This window comes from Pipistrellus hanaki (genome assembly GCF_964339955.1).
Source record: "Pipistrellus hanaki genome assembly, chromosome: 12".
In the NCBI taxonomy this organism is placed as follows: domain Eukaryota; kingdom Metazoa; phylum Chordata; class Mammalia; order Chiroptera; family Vespertilionidae; genus Pipistrellus; species Pipistrellus hanaki.
The window spans coordinates 36,356,411-36,383,848 of NC_140514.1; the positions used below are offsets into that span (position 1 = coordinate 36,356,411).

Below are 27,438 nucleotides of genomic sequence, written 5' to 3' on the forward strand. Positions count from 1 at the left end.
ACTCCATAGAATCAAATAACCTGTAAATGAAGCATAATTTTCCACTGGAGATATGCAGTAATTGATAGATCCTTCCTTCCTCCAACTGATGGACGGAGAATGATGTAAACTCCACCTGCAGCTGGGCATTCCTGAGCACTGAACCACCAATCAACACCTGCCAAATACCCCAGGTCCCCTTTTCCCCCCCATTCCTAAGTCCCTAGTCATGTGCCTTACATGAAACCACCAATCAGCGTGTGCTGAGTGCCCTAAGCCCCGTCCCCTCTCTTTCCTCCCCTTAAAAGGTGTTTTTATCCTGGCCCTCACTCTCTTCCTCTCTTTCTCTGGAAGCAGCCGGCAGTAGTACTCTTCTCTTCAATAAAGCCTGTGTCCTGGCATCCCGGTCTCTGGCCCTCTCTGTTTCCTCTTTCAGTAATTTTTTTTTGCTTATTCTAAAGTCTTACATTTTCCTTACACCAATAAAATGTACTATAAGAATGTTTCCAAAGTATTGATCTAATGTGGAGAATTAGAAGTAGGACAGATAGAGATTTAAAAAAGTAAGCCTAGACACACATAAATTAAAAAAAGATATTCAAAGAGGTTCTAATTATCTGATCTGGAGACGGGATCTGACATTGGGGAAAGAGCATTTGCTTCAACTCTTGTGAAAGTACTAAATACTTCGCTCATTCAGACAGTTCCCTCTACTGACCACTAGGTGTTGCTAAGCAGGCATGGTGACCCGTGGCTGGAGGAGAAGCAGGAATGTCGCCTCTGATTCATCCCTGCTAATGTTCAGCTGATGAATCCCCTAAAGAAGCTACTTGGACTTGTTGGCAACACAGAGGGTTGCTTTTATACTGTAGGCATCCTAGAAATGTGACATTTTGGAGTAAGGGTTCTTTACGAACTCTGGTCATAATTGGGCAAAGAGAGAAAACGTTACATTTGGAAGTCACTTGGCTAAAGAAACAAAACGAAGTAAATTTAGCCATGAAACGAGACTTGGTAAATCTATGAACTGTTTCCACTGCCTGTAAAAATACAGACAAGGCAAAATATTTGTTTCAATGAAGACAGGGTAACCATCCTTTTTTATATATTTTTTTGCCATCTAATTTTTATTTTTTCCACTCCTACGCCCCCAAGCTTTCTAATAATTCCCAACTAATTTTGGCGCAACGAGAAGTGGACGGCGAGCCATCTATAGTTACGTAATCTACACGAGCCTAAAATGAAAAGTGGAAAGTAGAGGGGCAGTGACTGCTGGTTGGACACGGAGTTGGAAGAAAGGAGGAGAGTAAGTCAGGAGGCTGTTAGAAAATCTCAAGAACAGACCTTCCTGTCCCTGAATTTTTTGGGGTGTTGCCTATGCAAGGGCCTTTCACTCATCTACTACTAAACATGCCCTGATTTTCCTTAGGGGGATGAGCCCACCTCCACCACGCACTGTCCAGATGGCTGAGAGGGAAGCACTGAGGCAGTCTAGTCTGATCAAAGGCGGGGTCCCTGGAAATTATTGTAGAGCCTAGAAACAACTGAAAGTCTCTTAGTTTGTGTCTCAAAGACACCACCTACTAGTTCTTTCTTCCTGGAACCCCACAGCTGCCCTGATTTCTGTCCTTTCAAAGACCTGAGTCTTCTTTGTATTTCTATATGCATAACCCATGAATACAGATAATAAGGTGGTGAAGGCCTGAGGCATGGGGCGGGGGCAGGCTAGAGAGGGTTATGGGGGGGGAGGGGAGGAAGGGGACATACGTAATACTTTCAACATAAAGATTAAAACACACACACACACACACACACACACATACACACACACAAAGACCTGAGTATTTTTCTTTGAATAAGTTAGCCACTTCACACTTTTTTTTTCTTTTTTCTTTTTTGCCTATGTTAGTCAGAGTTCGTTTTTATTGATTGCAGCCCAAAACTGCTAATATAATGAGGAGTGGGAACTAGTCAAAAATCTAGTCCTATGATTATTTCTATAATCTTCGTTGAACTTATCATTGAAAAGAATCAGCCCCACAATTTGTGCAAAGATAATTTCCCTGTCAGTCTGTTTGATGACTACCTTAGTTTGTAAATATCCTATGAAGTGATGTTTGGTACCTTAAAACTAAAATACACATGTGAAAATGTATGCTTTGGTGTATCTCTGCATTAAGTAATTCTTTTCATGTTTTATAAAAATGTGGCTCAGTGGTTGATTGTCAACCTATGAAACAGGCCGTGGTTCAATCCTGGTGGACACATGCTTGGGTTGTGGGCTTGATCTCCAGTAGGGGGCGTGCAGAAGGCATCCAATGAATGATTCTCCCTCATCATTGATGTTTCTATCTCCCTCTCCCTTTTCCTTCCTCTCTGAAATAAAAAATATACTAATATATATATTTAAAAATGGATCAGCCCCAGAATAATGGAGACTCTTTGAAAATGAGAAATCACAAACATTTACGGACACTTACTAAATGTCCCAGACACTTTTCTAAACATTTACAAATATTGCCTTACTTAAACTTCAGAATGACCACATTGAATAGATGTTATCATCCCCCTCTTACAAATGAGAAAACTGAGGCACAGAGGGATTAAAGAACCTGCCCATTTTCACACGGCCAGATAAGCACTCATGGGTTGCTGCATAGAATACTGGTTTTGTTTCCTGTGGCTTCTGTAACAGAGTACCACCAACTGGGTAGCGTAAAGCAGCAGAAGTTTATTGTCTTACAGTTCTGGGGGTTACAAGTCCAGGCGTTGGCAGGGCCATGTTCTCTATGACTGTTCTAGGGGAGACTCTTGCTTGCTTCTTTTAGCTTCTGGTGCTTGAAGGTAGTCTTCAGTATTCCTGGGCTTGCAGATGTATCACTCTAATCGCTGCCTCTGGTGTCATGTGGCTGTCTACTCTCTGTGTGTTCCACTCCTCTTCTAATAAGATCATTAGTCATATTGGATTAAGGGCCCACCTCCTCCAGTATGACCTCATTTTAGCTAAACTAACTTCATGCCCCCATATCCTATTTCCAAATAAGATCATGTTCTAAGGTACTGGGGGTTAGGACTTCTTTGGAGGGAGGATACAATTCAACCTACAACAAGAATGTTAATAGACATCGCTCAAAAAGAATTCCGGATCAAATAAATTTGGGAAACACAAGGTTAAACACCACTACAAGAAGACTGTCAGCTAGTGCTTGAATTTGTTCATCTAAAGGCCAGTCCATATCTATCTTTTGGTTCATCAGTTTATAATGTTCTTTATTATCCATAAATGAGTGAGGTCATGTGGTGTTTCTCTTTCATTGACTGGCTTATTTCACTCAGCATAGAGACAGTAAAGCAACAAGCAGACTGTCAAATTACAGCGGGGAGGTTTGGGAGATCTGGGGAAGATAAGAGATCAACCGAAGGACTTGTACACATGCATATAAGTACAACCAATGGACACAAAACTTTGGGGAGGGAGGGCATGTATGGGGGGGGAGGAATGGTATATGTACACAGATAATAATTTAATAAAAAAAAATAAAAAAATAAAAATAAATAAAGGCCAGTCCATAAGCTGAGACTATAATGTAAGGATTGCTTTTTTTTCCCCACCTCACTGTAGGGTTAGCATTCTGTGTGTCAAATGGTCCTCAGGCTGATGGGAGGCAGCAGTCCCCTGGTAAGATCTCTTCTTTTCTGGTTCTACCTCTTCCTGCTCTGTCACCTTGAGACAAACACTTATTTTCTGAGCATGAGTTTATTGGTAGCTCAGATAGAGACAATAGTTAACCTCCCCTGTGGTTTTCTTGTAATGACTACACTAAATGAGACTGGCTGAAAAAAATAGCTGGTAGAGTACTTGGCATAGAAGTGGGCATTCATTTAACAGTAGCTGTCTTTGTTATGCTAACCTGTTGGTTGTAAATTTCTTGGAATTTTTATGAAGCGTTTCTAGGATCTCAAGAATAATTTCAAAGCCAGGACTATTTCTACTAAGGTTTTCTTGGTCATTTCCCCCTCTTCCTCTGACCATTTTTCTTCTATTTAGGAGAATGGTTTTCCTTATGGTTATAGAAATTCACAGCTGTGCGTGTAACAGTCTCCGGCATTAGCACAGCAGGGGTTGTTTCTCTCTGCAGTTCCTTATTCTGATCTTCCACCCCAGTGAGGGGAAGAGGATGTGATCATGCGATCGCCAGCCAACGGGAAATTGTGAAAGGGACCTCACCATAGAAAAGCAGCCCACAAGTGCCTCAGCTCTCAGAGGAGGCTGAGCGTCTGAGAGGACTTGTCTGAGACTGGACCCAGACGTATTCATCCATCCAACATGGAACCAAAGCGGATCAGGGAGGGCTACCTGGTGAAAAAGGTAAGCAAGACGTGCCACCTGCCAGGCTGTCACTGGAGAGAGGGCTGGGGAGGATTAGAGTCCAGTCTGCTCTCTCTGTGTACTCACTTTAGAAATGTTGAATGCTGAACCTAATGGGTTGAACTAGGAGAGCATTACAGCATGTAAATGTTCAGGAGGAAGCCAGTACAGGTTCCACTTCTTTCTGGTTCTTAAAGGTGAGCTTATCCAGCACAGGTGTCAGCAGAGATTGATCTCATGGGACTGAGAACTCCAGGCTACAGAGTCTGGAAGGCAAAGGTCTAAGGTGCTTTTCAAGAGCCACAAATGCCTGTTATGACTCAAACTCTTTTGCTGTAGAGGTTATTTGGAGAGACTATTCAGTTATTATTTAAATTCCAATTCCCCTCCTTTTTATTTTTATTTTTTTGAGGAGAGAGAGCAAAAAATGGTTAAAGATGAGCTGTTATAATAGTACTCCAGATGTACTTTATTACTTGGGCTTTCTTCTTAGAATCGGTACATTAAAACTCTTTTTTTGTTTTATTGGCCTGAGATCATTCACAATTCTTAGTGAATTTATATAATGTGCCGTTAAAGTGGTAGGTAGAGCACCTTTTTAAGGATTGGAAAATAAGGATGCAAGTGCACTCAACAATGCTTAGTCTCACGGGTGTGGCATCAGGAGTTTGGATTTTGTTAGTACTGTTGGCTTTTCTTTTGCTGGTGAGCGTGTGCCCTGTCACTGTGACACTCCCCAAGATGTTGAGTTCACACTCAGGGCTTATTAGCATCCTGTGGGCAATACCCATATAAATAAGTACACTCAGACTGTTCCAAGTGAGCTAAGCATGTCGGAAATGAACTGAATTCAACACGCCCCTTCAGATGCCCAGCTTTTTAATGGAATGAATGCCTACTGTGACTCTTTTAGGTTGTTTGTTGGTTTAACATTTTAGCCAAAATGTTCTGCTTACAAGGAGGTTAAACAGGGCACATTGCTGCCTGATTCTCTTTTAATTTAAAGCTGGGAGGGACCCTAGATCAGTGTTTTTCAACCTTTTTTGGGCAAAGGCACACTTGTTTCATGAAAAAAATCACGAGGCACACCACCATTAGAAAATGTTAAAAAATTTAACTCTGTGCCTATATTGACTATATATAAAGTAATTCTCTTGAATAGGAATCAAACACAAAGAAAGTATTTTATAATTACTTTATTATGAAATATTAAGTAAACAAAATAGTGAAAAATTATAAAATTCTTGTCTTGTCTGCACCTACGGCACACCAGGCAACATCTCGCGGCACACTAGTGTGCCGCGGAACAGCGGTTGAAAAACGCTGCCCTAGATTATCATACCTCATTCCCTCATTTAAGAGAAGAGGAAATTGAGACCCGGAAGCTGGTGGCTGCCCACTGTCACATGGCTGTGACAGAGTTGGGGCCAGCAGCCCACTCTTTTGAGACCTGAGTTTCTGATTTGTGGTCCTGAGCTCAGTCCAGTCCACCAGGATTTTCTTAAAGTTAACTTAATATAAGCTAAGATTTGTAATGCATCTATGGGAGTGAGAGGTATGAGTGGATGAGGGAGACTACATATACGCTCAGTTTGTATTTTCTCTAGCTAGCCATATTTTGAAACATCCTTTGGGGAAAAGACACACACATGTACACAAAGGTGTATATAGATTTTTTGCAATAGGCACCAATACTCTTCTTGAGAAGCAAAAATAATTAATGTTGACTTAACTTCTTTCATGATTGCTTTGGCTAGTATCCTGAGATGAGTGGGTAAATGGAAACATTTTCTGCAGTTTTTTTTTTTTGTTGTTGTTCAAAAATAACTGAAACATCTTGTAATAAAAAAACCGTTTTAAGTGTGTATTTTCATATTTTAAACTCTATAAATTAAAAGAAAAGAAGACTAAATCTTTAGTAAGTGAGTTTGCCCCATTAGAAAATGGGAATGATAGAGTTAGGATTATGAACTTAAGTTAATAAATACTTAGTTTTTAATTTTTTTCAGATCATGGCCTGTACAAGGCAATCTAGAAAATGCAACAAGAAAGAAAAATAGTGAAATTTCGTATTAATATTTACATCTTCAGTAATTTTCGCATTTTTCTCTGGGACCTTTTGAACACTCTTTGTTGTAATGTATTAAGATCCCATAATTTGTCATTTTTAAGAAATGCTTGCTTCAGAAATATTCTCTTGTTGGCTATAGAATTACACCTGAAGCCAGAATTTCCTGGGAAGTTCTTAACTTCTTTAGATGTTAAGTTTCATTTAGGTACCTTATATATAGATTTAAAATATATATATATATATATATATATAAAATGGGATATGTACTCATTTCATATGTACTTGGTTGCCAAGTTAATAGTGAAGCAAGGGCCAAGAAAAATCTTTCTCTGGCAAGGCTGTGCAAATCCTTGACTATAGTTTTTGACATTAAAGCATGACAGACAATAATGTATGAAACTCTCACCAGGCACTTTTTTTTTTTTGTTTTACTCATGCAGTTTCAGATTTATAGATGGTAATAAAACTATCTTTCTCCTTATTCTTTTATGAAATAACTTTATTGGAGATAAAGATGTTTGGGGTAAAAGACTACAACACTAGGAAAACTCTGGTGCCAGGATTTTGTCAAGTCAGAAATTTTGGGATCGGTAATCAATGGAATGTTTCTGCTTTTCTTTTGTGCAAGGAAACTTCCCACATTTCATCATTCAGGTTTCCTCCTTTGCATCGGCTCAGATCTTTAAATAGAGATGGTGGTTAAGGAAAGGAAGGAAAATACATAATTCTGTCATTTTGCAACTTTTTCATTCTAAGAAAGACCTGGATTTCCTTACCTCAGAATCTTGTCACTAAAAACCAAACTTACAAATACAAAAATACTTAGAAGCTACTATGGGGCCTAAAAGCAATTAATACTTTTTCTCTCACCCTTTAAGTTAATAATCAGATCAACAGAGACAGATTGACGGGAGAAAATAAAATTTTAATGCATGTGCACAGGAATTCACATGCGCTCTTTGGCCCTTGAGTGTAGCTCTTCCACAAAATACCATGGCCTGAGCAAGTCAATTTGAAGAAGTGGCGTTAGAAGAAGCTTAAGTTTAAAAAATTTCTCTCTCAAGAGAAATTTCAATCGTTGTACTGTTGATATTTGGCTCTGTTGGCTAATGAGTTTGCTGACCACTGGGCTAGGAATTTTTTTTCTCACAGCTACATTGTCTTCTGGACACAATGCCATGAAATGGTTTCCAGTGATTTGTACCCAGTGATTCCCATCATCTTAATAACTAATAGATGTGGTGCTTACCTTGCAGCAGGGACAGATTTAAAGCATCAATGCACTTCATACATCTAACAACCCTACAAAGTGGTACAACTGTTAGCCTTATTTGACAGACGATGAAACTAAGGCACAGAGAAGCAAAGAGGCTTGCCCAAGGTCACACAGCTATTAGGTGGCATAGCTGGACTGGAATCTAGCAGCGTGGCCTCAGTGACACAGAGATCTGTGCCTAATCGTGTTACATGCAGTCCTCTTGGGCTTGGATTGCAGTGATTTAGATTTCAAAGAGCTGTTGTGGTGATGGCTGGTACCCAGGATAACCTTATGCCAGAATCATTTCACAGAATTGCCTATAATACTGTGTAATCTCATCTGCTAACCACTTTTGAGCACCTGCTACAAGCTAGCCACAAATACCAAGCTCTTAATTTATATCCCATTTAATGTTTATAACAGTGAAGAGTAGTACAATATTATCTTTATTTTATAGATGAGGAGACTAATGTTTGGAAATATTAAGTAACTTGCCTATGAGCACTGTCTTCAAATTTGAACTCAAATTCCTAAGACAGAAATCATGCTGTTAAGCACTTGGTACCATTTCTTTATTGCTTACCCAGTATGATTTTATTGAGAAATTGTCCAACCTGGAAGATTTTTATTAATGTAAAAAAACATATTAGGGCCCTAACTGGTTTGGCTCAGTGGATAGAGTGTTGGCCTGTGGACTCAAGAGTCCCAGGTTCGATTCTGGTCAAGGGCATGTACCTTAGTTGCGCGGACATACCCAATAGGGAGTGTTCAGGAGGCAACTGATCTATGTTTTTCTCTCATCAATATTTCTAACTCTCTATCCCTCTCCCTTTCTCTCTGTAGAAAAAAAAAATTAATAAAATATGTTAAAAACATATTAGGTAATAGATTGGTTTCCTTGCCTTCAGATAATTTAAATAGGCACAAACCAACCATGTATCTGAGATTTTATGCAAGTGATTTCATGGGTCAGGTTGGAAAACCAGAAGATACAATTTACAATGCAGCAGAAATAAGGATGTAATTTGATGCAACACGCCCACGAATGTGGGAGAATAGGTCATGCCAACTCACAGTTCTGTTTTCGTTACACACGTAGTTTTGAGGAAAAGGTAATTTTCCTTGAATTCCAGCTATACGTCAACAAATGAAAAGAGAAGTTTGAGGGAAAGGGGAAGTTAAAGGAGGTGTCCTCACTCTGTGGGAAGTGACTTGGGAGGGGTTCTAAACAACATAATAAAGTCACCCCAACCCACAGCAGTGAGTCGTGGCTTTTTTCAGTGACGCTGCTCAGACTCTGCATCCTTCACATTGAACTGGGGGTGTCGTTCAAGGTCACTCTCCCCCACTGTTGGATGGTGAATCATTGAAGAGCAGAGACTGTGTCTTACTCATTTCTCCACCCCAACACCCAGGCCAATGTCTGAAGCACAGGAGTTGCTCTATCATTATTGGTTGAATGAACATGTCTCAGAGAAAGAAACTTGTCTAAATCATAGAAACCAAGGAATCGGGGGTCCATAGTACAGTAACTTTTAATGTATGAAAAATTTTCCAATGGAGCATTCATTTTTAGATGATTATGTTAAATATGTTTTAAAGCTTTATTTATTTTTGGCTTATAGGAGAGACCCAAAGAGATATCTTAAAATTGAGGATATCCACAAGGAGAGTAAGGACCACAGTCTGTTTGGAATAGATGTGTAGAATGCGAGGGTTGAAAGGAGTATTAAGTATTAAAGTAACTTTTAACTGAATTTTCCACCTGAGGCCGCATTTCTTTTGCTATTCTGTTACCAAGCATGCTTGAATGCCTCTTGTGTCAGAGAACTCACTAATTTAACTTTCTCTCTTAAGTTATGTGTAAACTGTTTTTTGTTTGTTTGTTTGTTTGTTTTTTTCTTCTGAAACCTCCATGATCTATGACAATGTTTGACACCTTTGAAGTCAGTCCTCATCAGTTCTGCTTGTTCCTTTTTGGGCTAAAACCTACCCAGTTTCTTCACCAATTTCCCAAAAGAGATGCCATCCTATCACTCTCTTTTGAGCAGGTTCTGGTTTACCTGCAGCCTTGAAGTTTCCTAAATGCAAGGTCATTCTCCAGGTGCACCTGATAGGCACAGAGTCACAGGACGAGGTATTACTTATTGAGGCTTACTATGTTCTAGATACTGCCATTGGCCATCTACATGAATTGTTTTATTTAATCTCCCAATAATGCTGAAAAATAGTAACATTGTCCCTCTTTGCCGGATATTATAGAAAATAAGGTATAAGAATTTGCTCAAGATCCCAGTGGCAGAATGTGGCAGAACTGGGATTTGAGCCTGGACCACCCAGCTCCAGAGCCATGGTCACCTGCTGGTTATGTGCCACTTAAAGTCAGAGTATTACTGTCCTCACTTTAGATCTTATCCTTCTATATGGCCTACAATGACTTTAGGCATATATATAGATGCCTATATATATGTGTATATATGAAAGATATACACAATCTTTATTGATTTCAGATTTCAGAGAGGAAAGAGGAGGGAAAGAGAGATAGAAACATTAATGATGAGAGAGAATCATTGATCAGCTGCCTCCTGCACATCCCACACTGTGGATCGAACCCATGACCTGGGCATGTGCCCTTGGCTGGAATTGAACTAGGGATCCTTCAGTCTGCAGGCCGATAATCTATCCACTGAGCCAAACCAGCCAGGGCACTTTAGCCTTTTTAAAATTTTATTATTATTAGTTTTTAGGCTTTTTTTTTTTTTTAAATAGCCCACATCCAACTGTTGCTCATAATGCTCCTTTTTGTCTTTTCATGCCCAGTTCCCCAAATCGTCACCAATATATTTCATAAAATCTTTTTAAAAAATCTTATCGATGAACAGAATTATATCTTATTTAATTTTTGTCCCTTTGAGTACTATTAAAGCAGGACATTTTTATGTCTATTGAGCCTGAGTATTTCTTCTCTTGAGAATGGCCTATTCATATTGTTTTCCCATTTAAGGGGTGCTTCTATGAATTTTTAATGATTCTAAAGAGTTCTTAAAAGCATATGTTAACTTTTAATTATATGATATATTACAAATATCCATATTTGATTTTGCTGTTTTTTTAATGTGCAGAAGTTCATTTTTTAAAAATATGAATATTATTTTTTTAATATTTTGTCCTTTGAGATTTCTTATTTTGGTGTTATGCAATGGCAGACTCTTGCACACTAAATTATACCCGTCCCATGATGATCAACAGCTATTCACTGGGAAACCTGATTCAGCAACTAAAATCCACCTATTGTATATTGTATAGGTTTTCTTCTATAATGAAAAAAGGCATTACAGAAAAATACAAACAATACCTCATCCCTCAATACTTCAGACATATGCTATCTATATAATATATATAAAACATATTATATATTATGATTATCTAAAATTATAATCATGATTTTATGAGATCATATGTATAGCTAGTTAAGCAGCCTGAAAAAAATTGATTTAGATTCCAGAATTACTCAAAGGCACATAGGAACCAAAATAAAGATGGCATCTGAGGGGAAGTAGAAAGACCATAAAATTGAGAATGATGAGACCTGGATTCTAGTTCCAGTTCCACATGTACTGGCCAGGTGTCATGTGTCCTGGACATTCCAGGATCACAATTCCCAGTTTGCTCTTGGGTGAGTACCAAGAGGGTTGGGAACAGGAAGGGGTACGTACAGTTGCAGTGGGGAGGAGGTGCTGTCAGTGTACTGCAGTGAGAAGCTGGTGGCTGTAGCAATGGCCTCTAGGAGAAGAGAGATCACCCATAATTGCATCATCCTAACCGGGCTAACCCCTACCAAGCCTGGAAGAAAGTTTCCACTCTGCGAGGCCAGTCTCATTTCTCTTGTTTTACAAAAGATCAGCCTTCCCAAAGTGCATAATGGCCCTGAATCCCAAATGACACTTCCTGCTCTGAGAGCTGACAGCCCCCGAGGCTACATTTGAATGAGGAGTAGCTTTTACCTTAATTGCTCACAGGAGGAATGCAGTGCTGGCTGACCTCTCCCAATTTATCCCAATACTAAGGTCAAAACTGCTGAGTGATTGTGGCAGTTACTCCTCTTTGAGGGGCCTGAGGTAGAATATATATATAATTTTTGAAAGGTATTCAGGGTCATTTAGTCCAACATTTTGCTCCTAGCTCTGTGAGTATCACTTTTATTATTTTTAGTATTTTATAGACCTGTTTCTATGTTTCCCTGAAAGTATAGCCTAGGTTCTAGTATATAGTAGTGTCCCATGTTGTTCATTTATTTATTAATTTCCCCCAATTATTTTGAAAAATGTCAAACCCACAGAGAAATGAGAAAACGAGTACGACTACCTGTATACTATTTACCTGGATTTATCAATGGTTAACACATGTCCACACTTGCTTTATCTCTCATATCTCTGTATTTCTATGTAAGTCTCTCATGTCTCTGTATTTCTATGTAAGTATACACTCAGATTTCATGAGAATAAGCTGCGGACATCATGCTACTTCACTCCTCAGTACTTCAACATACATCTCCTAAGAATTAGGACATTCTTTTCCAGTTTGATGTGCCATTTTGCACTCCTGCCCACCACATATGGGGATTCCAGTTACCATCCTTGCCAAGTCTTGCTCTTCTTAATTTCTGTAAATGTTAGATGCTCTGATGGTGTGTAGAGGTATCTCACTGTGCTTTTAGTCTGCATTTTCCTGGTGAATAATGATGTTAAACAACCTTTCAGATACTTTTTTGATAAGCTCCTTTTTAAAATTTAAGTTTTTATTTTTATTTTTAATTTTTTCTTTATTGATTAAGGTATTACATATGTGCCCTTATCCCCCCATTGACACCCCGCCCACCACCAGATAACCTCTTTTTAAATATAGATGTGTATATATTATTGATTTCAGAGATGAAGGAGGGGTAGAGAAAGAGAGAGAAAGACATCAGTGATGCCTCCTGCATGCCCCCTACTAGGGATCAAGCCTGCAACCCGGGCATGTGCCCTAACCGGGAATTGAACCATGACCTTCTGGTTCATAGGCTGACACACAACCACTGAGCTGGGTTGGATAACTTTTTTTAGTGAAATGCCTCGTCCAGTCTTTTTCCCATTTAAAAAATAGATTTTATTTTCCTTATTGGTTTGCAGGAACTCTTTATATTCTGAATATAAGTTTCTCTCAGATAGATGTAAAATAGGAAGGCATTTAACTGAAATTATTTCCTGTGTTTGCAGTGCCTGACCTTGCCCATTTTTAAAGAAAAAACAGCAGTCTAGTGCTAGTATGGATAGTCATTCTGCCTGTGGAACAAAGAGATAGTGGGTTCTAATTTCAAAAGTTTTTTTAGTAACTAAATAACGGAAACACTTGGACAAGCAAAAAGATAGTCCTGCAAGTACTTAACCTTTTTGCATAAATAGACTTCCTTTTGGGCAACTGACCTTGATATAGAGGCTCTTTGCATTTTAAGATAAGCCGCAGAGTCTTCTGGGAACTGGATGATAATTCTATTTTGTGAAAGTCATGACTGGGTGGCCTCATGGGTCCAACGGTGAGAGGCGAAGAACCTTATTTTCCCAAACTCTCCCAAAATATAGACAAAAAAGAGAGACTTCTTTGATTTAGTGAGAACAGTTAATATACTGCTACAGGGGCAGTTGAGATTAGCCCAAACTGAAAACTTTTCTAATAAGGATTTTCCTAAAAGCATGGATAGCAACACTCAGGCATTACAGACCATTTTTTTTGCAAGGGATTTTCATACAACTTAGCCATCCTGAATGCAAAGCTGTTGCCTGAGTTTCTTCTTGACATCCACATTCAGATAAAATCTTAGACCACAGGATGGAAGAAACTGCAGCTAGCTCGCCACCTTCATGGCCTCCACACCTGAGAAACACAGCTGTTGGGTCATGTCACTTTCCCCATGAGTCCAGCCTCAGGCATCGGCTACTATTCAGTCTGCCTTGGCACTTAAGATAGAATCTATTTGCCATCCTTGAGTTGAACTGAACACAGTGGGCAGGAGTGGAGCAGAAAGCCAGCCTGAAATGCACAAGAAGAGTAGAGATCCATCCCATATTCCGTTGGTAATGACCCATGAGGGGCCTATGGCTGATTATGGATATGCATACACTTTATCTTTAAAATATATATTTTTAAAGTTCCAGAAGAATGGCAGTCCCTTCTCCCTTGAAGGCTGCTTGCCTAACACCCTGGTCACACAAATGTGGGTCACCTGAGCCCACACTGGTCAACAGTAGGCTGTTTACCAAGTCCTACTTCAATTCAATTTCAGAAAATATTGTTACATGACTTTTTGTTGTCAATACAGGGGAGTGTGTTCAACACCTGGAAACCCATGTGGGTTGTATTGTTAGAAGATGGAATTGAATTCTATAAGAAGAAAAGTGACAACAGCCCCAAAGGAATGATTCCCCTGAAAGGAAGCACTCTGACTAGTCCCTGTCAGGACTTCGGCAAAAGGATGGTGAGTTGACATGAATAGCCACATGAATGGTTGGTCAGACACTGACCTTCGAGTCTGTGCATAGCCTGACAGTATGGTTGGTTCCCCCCTGCACTAGCTCCCTTACCACCACCTGCTTTCCACTACTCCCCCCTGAGCATCTGGGTCTCTCTTGGCCAAGTACTTCCAGGACAAGGCTGGCTCAATTGCTGTGCTTTATTAAGGGACCTCAGCCCCTTGAAAAGAATGATCCCTAATGGCATGTATTTTTATTTTTAGTTTGTGTTTAAGATCACTACAACCAAACAGCAGGACAACTTCTTCCAGGCAGCCTTCCTGGAAGAGAGAGATGGCTGGGTTCGAGACATCAGGAAGGCCATTAAGTGCATTGAAGGAGGCCAGAAGTTCGCGAGGAAATCCACCAGGAGATCTATTCGACTGCCAGAGACTGTTGACTTAGGGTGATTTTCTGTGTTTGCTTCCTTCTACACCTTCTTTTTTTTCCCCCTTTGAGGAGATGTTCCAGGGCTTGCTTTGGTCACCTCTGAAGGCTGTATTCACCCTTTCACATCAATGCTGGCTCTAGGTGTACTAAGATGTTTACCTGGAGGAGTGATCATGGCTTCTGCAAGCCTAGCAGCTGAGGAGAGGAAGCTACTGGAATATACATTCCCTCATTTTGGAAAACCTTGGCAGAGAAAGAGACCCAAAGAGATAAAGAGGGACAAAGAGATAGAACTTATTGCATTTGTGAAGTAGCCATAATAAGCTAGTCTTTAATGAATGCTCCAGGATTTCTAGGAGGGAGGAAAAGGCAGGGGGTATGTATGCAAGTACGCAAGGTATACTGTCAGCAAGGACCAGCCAAGGTGAACACCCATCCTGGGCAGAAACCCTGGCCTGGTTTAATGTCCTATGACATTTAATGTCCTTGGAATTGCAGGTGATAGTTGTTGTCTATAGGTTGTTAGAGGTTCACAGGAAAATTAAGTCCCTGAGGACTGAAAACAGGGCTCTTTCCTTCCTGCATGTTTCATATATCCCTCTATCACATTGCTTCCTGATAATTTTGCATTTATGTTGAGTATAACCTGAAACAGGAGCCCAGTCAGAAAGAATTCCATGTTGGCTGCTAAAAATGTTTAAGACCGGTTCTGTTTACACAATGTGGTTGTCCCTGAGAGGCACTGAAGACAAACCCTTTCAGCAGCCTAACACAGGACTTGGCATGTCACAGGAGTTTAATTAAGTTTGTAGAATGAGCTTGGGAGATTTAGACTCTTCTCTCACCAGCAAAGCTTTTGGGTAAAGACCCAAGAGCAAGGCTCCTGGTCTAGTGCAGCTGCTGGCTGGGGCATCAAGTGACCACATTTCTAGCCATGGCTGTCAGAGCTAAGTGGGAATGGTGTTTGTTCTACATGGAACCACATGATACATGAAAGAGGCTTTCTGGTTACTTGCTGGCAGTTTCTCTTATGAAGCCATCTTGAGTTTATTACTTCAAGGACAAAAATGCGAACTTACTATTTTTCCTTGTCTCATAAGTTTAGAATAAGAGATAAGCTTGGCTAAAACATTCGCTTTCTTGGAGGCAATGTCTAGTCTAGATGGTCTCTTCACAACACTTAATGGTCTGGGATGCGAAAATCAAGGGACCTTGAAGATCAGAGTATGTATGGAAAACTGGCCCTGAGAACCTTATTCCCTGCCACCTAACTTTCGCTCTCAGGCATTGGAACTTAAATCAGCAAAGAGCTTAATGAATTTAAGAACTAATAATTATCTCCCTACTGCATTCTGTTGAATGCCATGCCGGACACAGACTTATGTCCTTGAACTATTTGTGTTCTGGTGGGGAGATTAGGCGCAGGGAGCACCTGGGAGGGAGGGAGAAGCTTGTGCTCTTGGCCAGCCCCTCAAAGTCCCTGCAAGGACTTGTCATTCTGAAATGCTCCCCACTCATCCATCTGTTTTCATCTCTGTGCAGGGCTCTGTATTTGTCCATGAAAGACCCGGAAAAAGGAATAAAAGAGCTGACCCTAGAGAAGGACAAGAAGATTTTTAATCACTGCTTCACAGGTAAAAGGTCTTGAAACTCTGAAATGGGGCAGCTGGGGAAGGCAATATGAAGCTCTCGCTCAGTCTTATGTGTGGGGTGGGGTGTGTGTAGCAAGCTGGGTAGACGGGGTCATAGGAGGATGACTGGTGAACATGAGGATTGAACTTCTCCATCATGGACATAAAATTGAGGTTAGAAAAGAACTTTGTTGTCCAAGATATTGTTTTGGAAATGCCAGCTATATCCATCAAAGAGTCGTTTTTCTCCCAATAAATGGCATTATGTTAAAATAGACACAGAGTTGAATAAAAGAATAGACAGGAATCAAGATACATAAGACTTCAGTGCAAGTGGGTAAAGAACTATCTCTTTAATGATGGATTGCTTCTTAAAGAACTTGTAGATTTAAGAAAAGGAAAACAAAACAAAACCCTTTACGCAGTTCCTTTTGTTTCCGGGTATCTATCCCACTGATTTTGTTTTTCCTTCCTGGAATAACTGGGAAGAGGAGACAAGTCAGGCACGTGGGCGCTCTGGGGATTTCCAGAGTGGTTTGTTCTTTAATTAGGAGAGTTAACCTTCCCTCCGATGGCCCCATCCAGGTAACTGTGTCATCGACTGGCTGCTTTCCAGCAAGTCTGTTCGGAACCGCCAGGAAGGCCTCATGATCGCCTCCTCACTGCTCAACGAAGGGTACCTGCAGCCTGCGGGAGACCTGTCCAAGAACGCAGCGGATGGGACTGCTGAAAACCCTTTCCTGGACAACCCTGATGCCTTCTACTACTTTGTAAGTGAGGGAAGCTACTTAGTTACTCTTCCTGTAATGGAGACTGCTCTGGGCAGGTTCTGGGGCTGGGCCACCCACATGTGTGAAAGAGAGGCCCAATCCTCTACCCAGAACTGTTAGCTCTTCTTGACTTGACAGCTGTCCCCCAGCTCAATGCCTGCCACATCCACATGAGTCAGTTTAAAGGAAAATATTGTTTACTTGAGTAGTTTTCTTTAAAAGGACTTTTAAAGCTTTACATCTATTCTTACTCTAAGTAATAATTCATTTATAAAAACAAGGAAGGTATAGCAATTTTAAAAAAAAAATTGCAGCCTGCTTGGAGTTGCCTTTCTAGAGGAAATCCATAAAATCACATTATGCTGATTGTATTTTTTTCTTCTCAAATTTACATTAAAATATTCAATTTTATGCAAAATGTACGCATTGCATTCCCTCCCCGAATCATCTGTGTACCTCCCATGGCTTGCTTACCACAGATGGGGAAACACGTGATATTACACAATGTGGATCTAAACCTGGGCCACGTGAGAAATCCTGCAACAGTGAATTTCTAGGGGAGTTTTGGCAGTTTTGTTCCTATTTGGGGTCAGAGCCCACAAGTTAGGAAGCGACTTAAGAGCCTTTTACAAAAATGACGGGAATGTCCCATAGAGAGTTTCATTTCACTTTGGGGGAAGTTCCGCTGTCAGTTTACATATTTTAAGACATCTAATTTGGCTACTTATAGCCATTTAAATGTGGGATTCTAAAAATATCCAGCCACAAGGTCCAGGTCAGGCTTATTTCCTGTTAAATGTGTTACTGAGTCCAGGGTTTTGGGCTAGAACTTAAGTCCTCCCCATTGGAGGTTTAAAAAGTGGCTCCTCTTTTTCTGTATGGTTCATTGTTTTCTTACAGCTGAGCAAGTCCCAGCTCCCTGCTGACCTCAGAGGCTGAGACTGGGCACCTGCTCTTGGTCTTCTCGAAGCAGAAGAGGGCTGAGTGGCAGAGATCATAATGGAGATCTTGTTGTGCAATGTCTTCTACAGTAGCCAACTCTGCTCTTTAGGATGTGGCTTTGAGGTCCGAAGAGAAGGAAGGCCTTGAAGGAAGAAATGTGCTGAGCTAGACTTAAATATGTATAGCATGGAGAACCCAAGGAAATGAAAGGATATCAATAAGATGGCATGAGTGGAAAGAGAGGAAGAGCATCTAGAAACAAGATTAAAGGGGAGGGGAAATGAGATAACCAAGGACAGCCTTTATTTTTTATTGTTTATTTTATTTATTTCTATATATTTTTTTAAATAAATATTTATTGTTGAAAGCATTAAGTATGTCCTCATTTTCCCCCATGGACCCCCTCCAGCTGTCCCCGTCCTCTGCCCCAGGCCTTGACCATTCGATTGTCTGTGTCCATGGGTTATGCATTATTGGATACAAGGTCTTTGGTTGATTACCCCCTCAACCTCCTTCCCTCTGAGATCCAAGGACAACCTTTAAAGTTCAGGTTGGTATATGAACCACTGGAAGAGAGGGAGCCTACCCCAGTGGCTGGAAGTAGTGAAGGGTGTGTGTGTGTGTGTGTGTGTGTGTGTGTGTGTGTAAAGATGGTACACATATCAATATGCCTAAGACTGATAAAATAAACTTGCTATTTCCTTTCCCAATAGCCAGACAGTGGGTTCTTCTGTGAAGAGAATTCCAGTGATGATGATGTAATTCTGAAAGAAGAATTCAGAGGGGTCATTATCAAGCAAGGATGCTTACTGAAGCAGGTGAGTGGCCTCTACTATTCCCTTTTAGCCTTTCCCTCTTCTCAGGTTCTTTTCATTTCTAAACCACCAAACGGTATCTCATTTGGCTGATAGTCAACCAGTAAATGAAACCAGCAGATTGAGAGATGGACAAATAGCTTGGTAAATGATCAAAGAGGCATTAGGAAAGGAGGATCGAGGCAGGCAGGGCAGAAGATGTGCCTCAAAGAAAGGAAACTCTTTTATCAATATCATGGGAAAAAAGAGATGTTTCAAGAAAATTATTGGTCTTTTAATTAGCTGGAATAAATCAGTTGGCTAAGAGATGGCATGGAAAAGGCAGCTATTTCATAATAAAAATACTTCCATTTGCTTATCCCTCCTCCCCGACTTCCCCCCAAAGTAACCAGGAAACAGGAATAAGTCACACCCAGAAGAGGTCAAATCCAGTCCTGGGGGGAAGTCATGTGCAGTTCCCAAGTGTCCACAGGTATAGTCTAGCATTAGACTCGGAGGCAAGGGCTAGGTGAGCTGAAGAGCTGAAGTTAGTTACCAGGTGCCAAGGCATGAGATGCCAAGAATTAAGGGCTGGGGTGAGCGAGAAAGCCAGGGCCAGCTCCTGGTAGAGGCAGAAGCAACAGGAAGACGTGGGAATATCAGGATGAAATCAACTGATATCAGCACATGGTGACACAGAAGCGAAAGCTGCTTTATGAAGCCAAGGTTTTGCCCTTCTGGTTGTACTGTGAGTTGTCTTACAGGTACTGCTCAGCATGTAACAGGGAGAATCTGGTTGCTGTAAGGAGATTTTTGTGCACCCTCTATAGGCCCTGTGGGACTGAGAGATTTGACTTACCTCATAATGGGCCCCTGAACTTTCAGGGCAAAGAAGGGAGAACCAATGTTGAGTATATGTTTACTTTTAGAAAGAAGAAATCTGGGCTAGTTGAAATTAGGTACAGATGTGGATTCTGAGTTTTACTAGGGGAAGTGGGACATTAGTGTGGTAAACCACCTTAACATCAGGGTCCTAAGAAAGAGTACAGCAGGGATTTAGAAAGATTTCACAGACTCTTGTAATGACTTTTATGGCAGGGTAGCCAGTGACTAGATCAAAGGAAAATCATAGGAGCAAGGCCAGCCTTATGTAGGGAAGATGGACAGTTTGCCCATTTTTGGCTTCCTCTTTAGTTTAATCCTGGCTCTTCGACTACAGGTGCTGGGAGGTGGCCGTTAAGACAAAAGTTCCTTAGGAGGGAATTTCATTATTTTCTTAGGTTGTTGATTCCTTCCATAATTCTGTATTGTTATCTGCCATTAATGACTGTTCTTGAATTAGTTGACCTGAGAAGCCCTAGTCTAGAGAGGAGCCCTGAGAAAACTGAATGTGAGGGTTGAAAAGGGCTGAACGAAGTCTGAGCTGGACTGCATAAGTACGCCAATGCAGGCCCTGGCTGGTCAAAAAGTGGCTGAGGGTAATGGGTGCCTGAGTGCCTGTTGAAGACAGTGGGGACCAGAGTAGGCGTGTTCCATGTTTTCCTTCACCTTCCTCTACTCGGCCTTTGATAGCTACCAGTCAGCCTTAGCTCGTACTTAAACACCACTTAAAGGCATTATGGTGGTGGCCAGGGTTGGCTTATTTCACATCTTCCTGATACCTTCCTCTTCCATTGACTCATGAGAAGTTGGTATTCACCCAGTTATTTCATAGGAGGATATGCCACATACACAGATCAGGATAAAATGGTGTGGGCGGAATAACTTTAGTGTCTACATCTTATGGGCAACATCTACTAAGGCAAAGAGCAGAAATTCATTAGAACTTTAGAAGTTGATGCTTTGCAAAAGTTATTCTGAACATGAAATATTGTAGATAGAAATATTCTGTATTCTCCCATGTGACTTCCCAGAGTTCCTGACTTCAACCTTCATGCAAGTAAAAGACTCTTTTGAGATGAGCTCCTTGACCAAGTGATTGGTCAAATAACTTAGACCCATTCTTTTTTCTTTTTTCTTTAATATATCTTATTGATTTTTTTACAGAGAGGAAGAGAGAGCGATAGAGAGTTAGAAACATCAATGAGAGAGAATCATCGATCAGCTGCCTCTTGTACACCCCCTACTGGGGATGTGCCTGCAACCAAGGTACATGCCCTTGACCGGAATCCAACCTGCTACTGAGCCAAACCGGTTTTGGCAAGACCCATTCTTGAAAGCCTACCTTTAAGTCCCTCTGACCTGGAATTATAAAGGAGGCACTGTTTGCTAAAATTGTAAATGTTTCATTGCTTTCTATACGCATACAATGAAAAAATATTGGAAAATTCATTTATGTGCCTGTCAATGTGTGGAGTGTTAGAGAACAACATACTTCATATTGGCAAGATAGAAGCTCCATATCTTTTAATCTAATATTTTTTTGGCTTCTGGGTTATTTAAGTCATTTGAATTTCTGTGGGAAAGCATGCAATTAGTTGTACCATGACATTTTAATAAACTGCTATAAGCTAATTGAAATAACTGGGTAATTCAAGGCAATAGACATGGAGCACTCCCCTGTGCTAGGCACAGTGCTGGGCATTGGAGGACCAGAGACAAACAATTCTGCCTTCAAAACGCACAGTTCAAACAGTGTCAGTGTTTGATTCTATTGGACAAGGCCAAGTCCTATTCTTCCTTCTCATCCTGTCTGGTACAGCAACCATTCCTTCCCATTTCCTTTGCTGCTACCTGGTGTTAGTCCCTGACAATTTTCTGCCTGAATTGTTGTAATCATTTCTTAATAACTTTCTTTTTACCTTATTATCTTATCTTGTCCCTGGTTTATCTCTAATCTAACCAGCTAATCTATTCTGTATGTTGTCAGCACATAGAGCTTCCTAAAATGTGATTGTAATCTTTTTACTTCTGACTCAGCAACAACCCCACCTTTTATTTTTACTAAGTCTCTTTCCACTTTTCCAACCTTGACTTGATTGTTTCTCACGACCCTTGCCTTCTAGTCTGACTGCTCTACTGCTCTGGTTTGTTGTCAATTGTCTTCTCATCTATCTTTTTTCTCAGCCACATGGATAGGCAAACAACTTTATTTGACATCCAAACCCCAAATTACATATCCCTCATTTAATTTTTTTCAAATTCATTATCTATACCAAATATTTGATTTGGATACTTGATATTTTATTTTCCCACATGGACTATAAACTCTGTGAAGAGAAGGGACATGTCTTAAATTAAATCTCTTTATAGCCCCCACATTACCTAACATAGTACATTGAACATATAGAGTACTGTTTTGTATAATATCAAGTTGGAAGGCAATCCTAGAAATAATTTAATCTATAGTTTAATGACATCCAAATTGTTCATGGGCCACCGTGCTAACTCTCTGACAAAGATCTGGGTTGGGGCCTGGTTCTCCTAGAATTAGTATTTCATCTTTTCCCCCCAATTCAGCCAAGATTTTGCAGGTGCTATATATACAGAGTGATGCCAAGAACTCATCATTTCTTTTTCTTATGTTGATCTTGGATATAGGGGCATCGGAGGAAGAACTGGAAAGTGAGGAAGTTCATTCTGAGAGAAGACCCTGCATATCTGCACTACTATGACCCAGCTGGGGTGAGATTCTATGGCCAATAAACCCATTCTACTGGGAGCTTCCACTGCATCTGCTCATGGGGCTTTCCACTCCCATTTCTGCTCTGCTAATATCCCCTTTCCCTCTTCACCCTCCCACTTTTATTTTTCTGCCACCTGTCTCTGCAGTTTTCTACCTTCTCTTGTTTGCAAAGATTTGAGATCTTAGGCTTTAAGGCATAAGCTCAGGGATGGAAGAAAATATCTAAGTTGTCATTTATTGGTCTACTCAACAGAATTTGTTTTATTTTCCCTAATTTAATATTTTCAGAGGGATCCAACCAGTTCAACACTTTGTTCCTGGTTTAATATGCAAACAAGTGTTAGTTTCTCTTCCAGGCCAACTTGGATGAAAGCATTGTTTAAATGTAGGCACTTAGACTGTTGAGTATTCAGAAGGGGGTTTTTCCTCAATGAAATGAGCCAACTCTGAAGTGTAAAGACAACTCCATCTGGATTGGGTCCCCAGCCTCTTTGATTCCCTCCCATTAGGTTTAGTTACATGAGGTTAAAGAGTTCCGGAAGCATGCAGTTCTCTTGTGGGACTTGATGATTCAGCCTTTCCACCTCCCCTCCCACTTTCTCCAGATAAGAAGCTAAGATTGACTTGTATCTCCTCATCTCACCTCCCTGGGTGAGGTGGTGGCTGGGGGACTTGGGAGGAGTTCCTTTTAGTTTCCTATTGTTCTTATCTATTTTAGGGGGCCCCTGATCTATATCAGAATGAGTGTGTGGCTTTGCATCAACAGGACAAGGTATATCCAAATCCTGTATTTTGGAAACATAACAAAGGACTCCTCTCTCCTCTAGGGGGAAGATCCCCTGGGAGCAATTCATTTGCGAGGTTGTGTGGTAACATCAGTGGAGAGCAACCCAGATGGTAAGAATGCATTTTTGTTTGACGGCGGTGTATCTACTTAGGTTCCCTTTCCACTCATGACATCCTGAGCCAATAATTATCAATCATTCAATTAATCAGGCATAAGCAAGAATGAATTTCTGTTTAAAAAACCTGGGAAAAACCAAGAGTGATTCTTTCCCAACTGCTGCCCTGACTCTGTGGGTCTTGGGGAGTTGGGAAGACTTTGTGGATGCCTTGGGTAAATCTCTGAGCAATGCTGAGAAAAATTCTTCACGTTAGACCTGGCTTACGTGGAGAAACTTGTTACCTCCTGATGCATGTAATAGCCATGACATTATTCCTTAATGGGAGCCATTTACACCCCAGGAAATCTCCCACAACCCAAAGGACATTTGCAGTTTGTGGAAGGTGCACCTGGGTTATAGTTAGGTCTGTGCTAGTCGGTTAGCAGCATGGCCTTGGGTGAATCACCTAACTAACCTGGATCTTAGCTCTTCCTCTGAGAATGAGGGATTTGCACCAGATGACCTCCAGGTCCCAGATCACAAGTCTATGATTTGGTGCATGGAATAAGCAGGTTGGTGTAGATTGACTTCTCAGGTGTGAGGGTGGGTGATATCACTGTGGAGGTGTGGTTTAGACATTCATACCTTGATTTTAACTGGTTGTTTGGAATTTGTGATGTTATAGAGATAAACAGAAAAGCACTAACAATTGCAAAAGCCTAGATTTTTTTTTTTTTACTACCCCTACTTACTCCCTTCACCTCACAGAATTCTGCTTTAATTTTGAGGTGGAGATGTTAAGCCTTGTCACAGTATTGGCCAATTTACTGCCTCCAATCTTTCAGCAAAGACTCTAACTTAGCCCTTGACAAAAACAAGTTCAGGCTAGTCTGGTGATACTGGCAGTGGGCTTGGCTATCTATTTCTTTATTTACTTACTTAATTACTTATAAATTTGAAAATGTATTAGAGTCAGCCCTTGATTTATATTATGAGTAGAGGGAATATTCATTAGACACTATTAGAGGTTACTCACTACTTGTATGAAAAAGTGAGAAATTTAGTTTGTAAAAGAAAATGTTTCTCCTTGAGTGTTTCAACTTATTTCTTAAACACATACACACACATACACACACAATCATACTATGTACCTGTTCATAGAAATAATATATACAGTTATACAATAAATATATATGATCATACAATGTTGGTAAGCTTGAAAACCACATGTTTTCTTTTCTTAAAACACCCAGAAAGCTGGAATTTCCTTCCTTGCAGAAGGAGGGTGAATGAGGTGGCCTCTCTGATGCCCATGGGCACTGTCATTCATGTTTTCTTTTCAGCAACCAAGAAAAGCGAAGAAGAGAACCTCTTTGAGATCATCACGGCCGATGAAGTTCATTATTTCTTGCAAGCGGCCACCCCCAAGGAGCGCACTGAGTGGATCAAAGCCATCCAGGTGGCCTCCCGGACTGGGAAGTGAGGACACACCCGCAGCTCCTCACCACCCTCCAGAGGGAACCCCCCCAATAAGCTCGGTCCAGGGTCCATTCACTTCTGGAGACCAATCGACAAGAGAGGGCCCAGGGATGGGAACTTTCCATCTGCGGGGGTTCTCAATGTAACTAGCCACATGCCAGGCGATGCCCACCTGCCCCCCACCAGATGGCTCACCGCAGTCTCTGCTTCTCTTCGTGTCCCCCAAGCAGATATAGCAAGCTCTGTGGGGTTGGCACACAGCTCAATCTCTCAGGCCCCTGGTTCCTCTTCTGGAAAACGAAGTGAAAGCCTTGGGGTCCTCCCTAGCTTAAAACCCCAAAACCCCATGATTCTAATGCCCACCGTCACCCTGCTGCTGTCCCTTCTTGACTAAGTCTTGGCCCTCAGAACCTGAAACAACTCTCCCTTTATAATCTTTGCAATCTGTACTAAGAGATCTTTGCAATCTGTACTAAAAGGACTAGGCATAAACCGTGTTTGTTCTTTTCCACTTCCTTCCCCTGCCCTTGGCCACTAGATCATGTATCAAAATGAAGGTGACCTCTTTTCTTCCTCCCTCCCTCTACCCAGAAACGCCCTGAGAGCCCGCAGTGCAGCGGTGGCTTTCGGGGTGAAGCCTTTGTTCTCGTACCAGAGCCTGGAAGGTTATCATGTCTCCTGAGAAAAAGGCCCAAGGAGGCCTGGAGTAGCCGAGGTCTCTCAGGCGTTTCCCACTCCCACTGGAGGCTGATCTGAGAGGGCCTGCCTTTGTCCCTTTCGGGAGCCTTTCTCTATCACTTATTACCATTAGGATGGGGAACTCCAAATCTTTGAGATTGTTTCATTTGAGTGTTTGCAAGAAAAAAAGTGACCATATGGGTTCCCTAAATCAGTGGTCAGCAAACCGCAGCTCGTGAGCCACATGCAGCTCTTTGGTCCCTTGAGTGTGGCTCTTCCACAAAATACCACAGCCCGGGCGAGTCTGTTTTGAAGAAGTGACATTAGAATAAGTTTAAGTTTAAAAAATTTGGCTCTCACAAGAAATGTAGTTTAAAAAATTTGGTTCTCAAATTTCAATTGTTACACTGTTGATATTTGGCTCTGTTGACGAATGAGTTTGCAGACCACTGCCCTAAACGGTTTCTCTCCATGGGTGCAAGGCCTGGACAGAAACCTGGTAATGTGTGCCCCCCGACCCCAGCTCCAGGGTCAGGGGCTGGACCACAGGCAGACAGACGGGGTGATGGGTTCATATAAAGACAGCACTGAAGGGACAGAGCTGGTGGAGGTGGCCGTCAACATGGTTTAGTGCTTTCAGTTCTCCGGTGAATGACACTGTGGTCGTGCCTGAGCTTTAAGCATAAGCTGTAGCAGCTCCTGCTGGGCCTCCGAGGGGCCTGATGGACCCACTTTCAACCAGACTAATCTGACCTCGATGCAAATCGGGGACCGGTTTCCAATTTTTGTTTGTGTCCACTAGCTGGTGATTCTGATCCAAAACTGAGAGATAAACCAGGGATGTGTGCGAAGGTGTATTTCCCAATTTCAGATTTTTAATTCTAAGGCCCCAGTGAAGAAGGGAGAGTAGAAAATTCTTCCTAATTGTATCAACTCTCTTCCCTCCCCCAATTTCACACAATATCCATGAGGCTATTCCTAGTCGCAGATTGCTTTAGCAATGGCCTTTGGGCAAAAGACTATCTTTCCTCTGATTCTGTAGTAAACTGTTTTCTTAGAACAAGCACAGTAGTTTTTGTACATTCAGTGTTAAAAGTATTTATTAATATGGAATCCACTTTATCTTTTCAAATAAATATGACTGTGATAACTGATGTTTTGCCTCCCATTAATGACTCTCCTTTTCTACAACCCACTTCCATTTACTGAGGACAACACCATTTATAATCAATCAAGTTATCTCGATGACTTTATGATTCTAAACGGAGTCAGTCTGTTCTAGGAATAATAAAAATAGGGGGAAATAAAGATAAACCATAAGCCTGATTCACTAATTTTTAATTTATGAGACCTTGATTATAATGTTCAGGCAAACAAGAGTCCACAAATGGCCATTAGCTGTTAAGGATGCAGAAACTATTTATATCAGGGGAAAATAAGTTTCCTATTGGAGGGTTGCTGTGTGTGGTTGAGCAGATGTGAGCTTCTCAACCCCAGGAAGCACTAATTCAGACTGGAGTCTAGGTGACTGGCGCCCTAGGATTTTCATTACACACTCTGCATATTTGGATACAGTTTTCTGTAGAGAATGCAGAGTGTTATCATGGATTCCTCACACAGCAATTCTTCCTGGTGGAACGAAGGGGTCACTTTTCAAAGTCGATATTTAGAGTCTAGGTATAGATGTTACATCTGAACCTCTTTGGCTAAGAAGTCTGCCCAGGCCTTCGGGCTAATAATAGGTTTGTCCACATGGGTCCTAGCCCCAGAGTGACAGACATTTCCCTCAGTTATGTGGATGAAGGAATATACAAACTGTCACTTTCGTTTGAAGGACATTCAAAACCAAAAAAGAAAGGCTGCTTGGCATTTACCCAGGATTCCACCTTAATCAAATGTAGAATAATTATTAAGAAAGTATATATAAAGGAGAAAAATTTTGTGCATCATGTGATCAACAGAAAAATAAAGCATCCGATCTGAAAAATCTAACACCTCTGTGGGGAAATGTTCTGACTTA

General features: G+C 41.0%; 1 protein-coding gene across 1 annotated transcript; it reads left to right on the forward strand.

Moving 5' to 3' along the window:
- The first annotated feature begins 4,182 nt into the window (after positions 1–4,182).
- Positions 4,183–26,572, forward strand: PLEK (pleckstrin). Its single transcript, XM_084900842.1, has 9 exons — positions 4,183–4,348; positions 14,036–14,191; positions 14,450–14,631; positions 16,158–16,249; positions 16,832–17,016; positions 18,672–18,776; positions 22,293–22,376; positions 23,205–23,274; positions 24,605–26,572. The coding sequence occupies exons 1-9, from the start codon at positions 4,307–4,309 to the stop codon at positions 24,742–24,744; spliced, it is 1,056 nt and encodes a 351-aa protein (XP_084756968.1). The 5' UTR covers positions 4,183–4,306; the 3' UTR covers positions 24,745–26,572.
- Positions 26,573–27,438: the final 866 nt, after the last annotated feature.

Bases quoted from the DNA above. Each gene is read 5' to 3' on its own strand.
- PLEK (XM_084900842.1), top strand. From the start codon at position 4,307: ATGGAACCAAAGCGGATCAGGGAGGGCTACCTGGTGAAAAAG. The intron at 14,192-14,449 runs GTGAGTTGACAT...TTTTATTTTTAG, and splicing joins AGGACTTCGGCAAAAGGATG to TTTGTGTTTAAGATCACTAC. The intron at 23,275-24,604 runs GTAAGAATGCAT...TTTTCTTTTCAG, and splicing joins AGTGGAGAGCAACCCAGATG to CAACCAAGAAAAGCGAAGAA.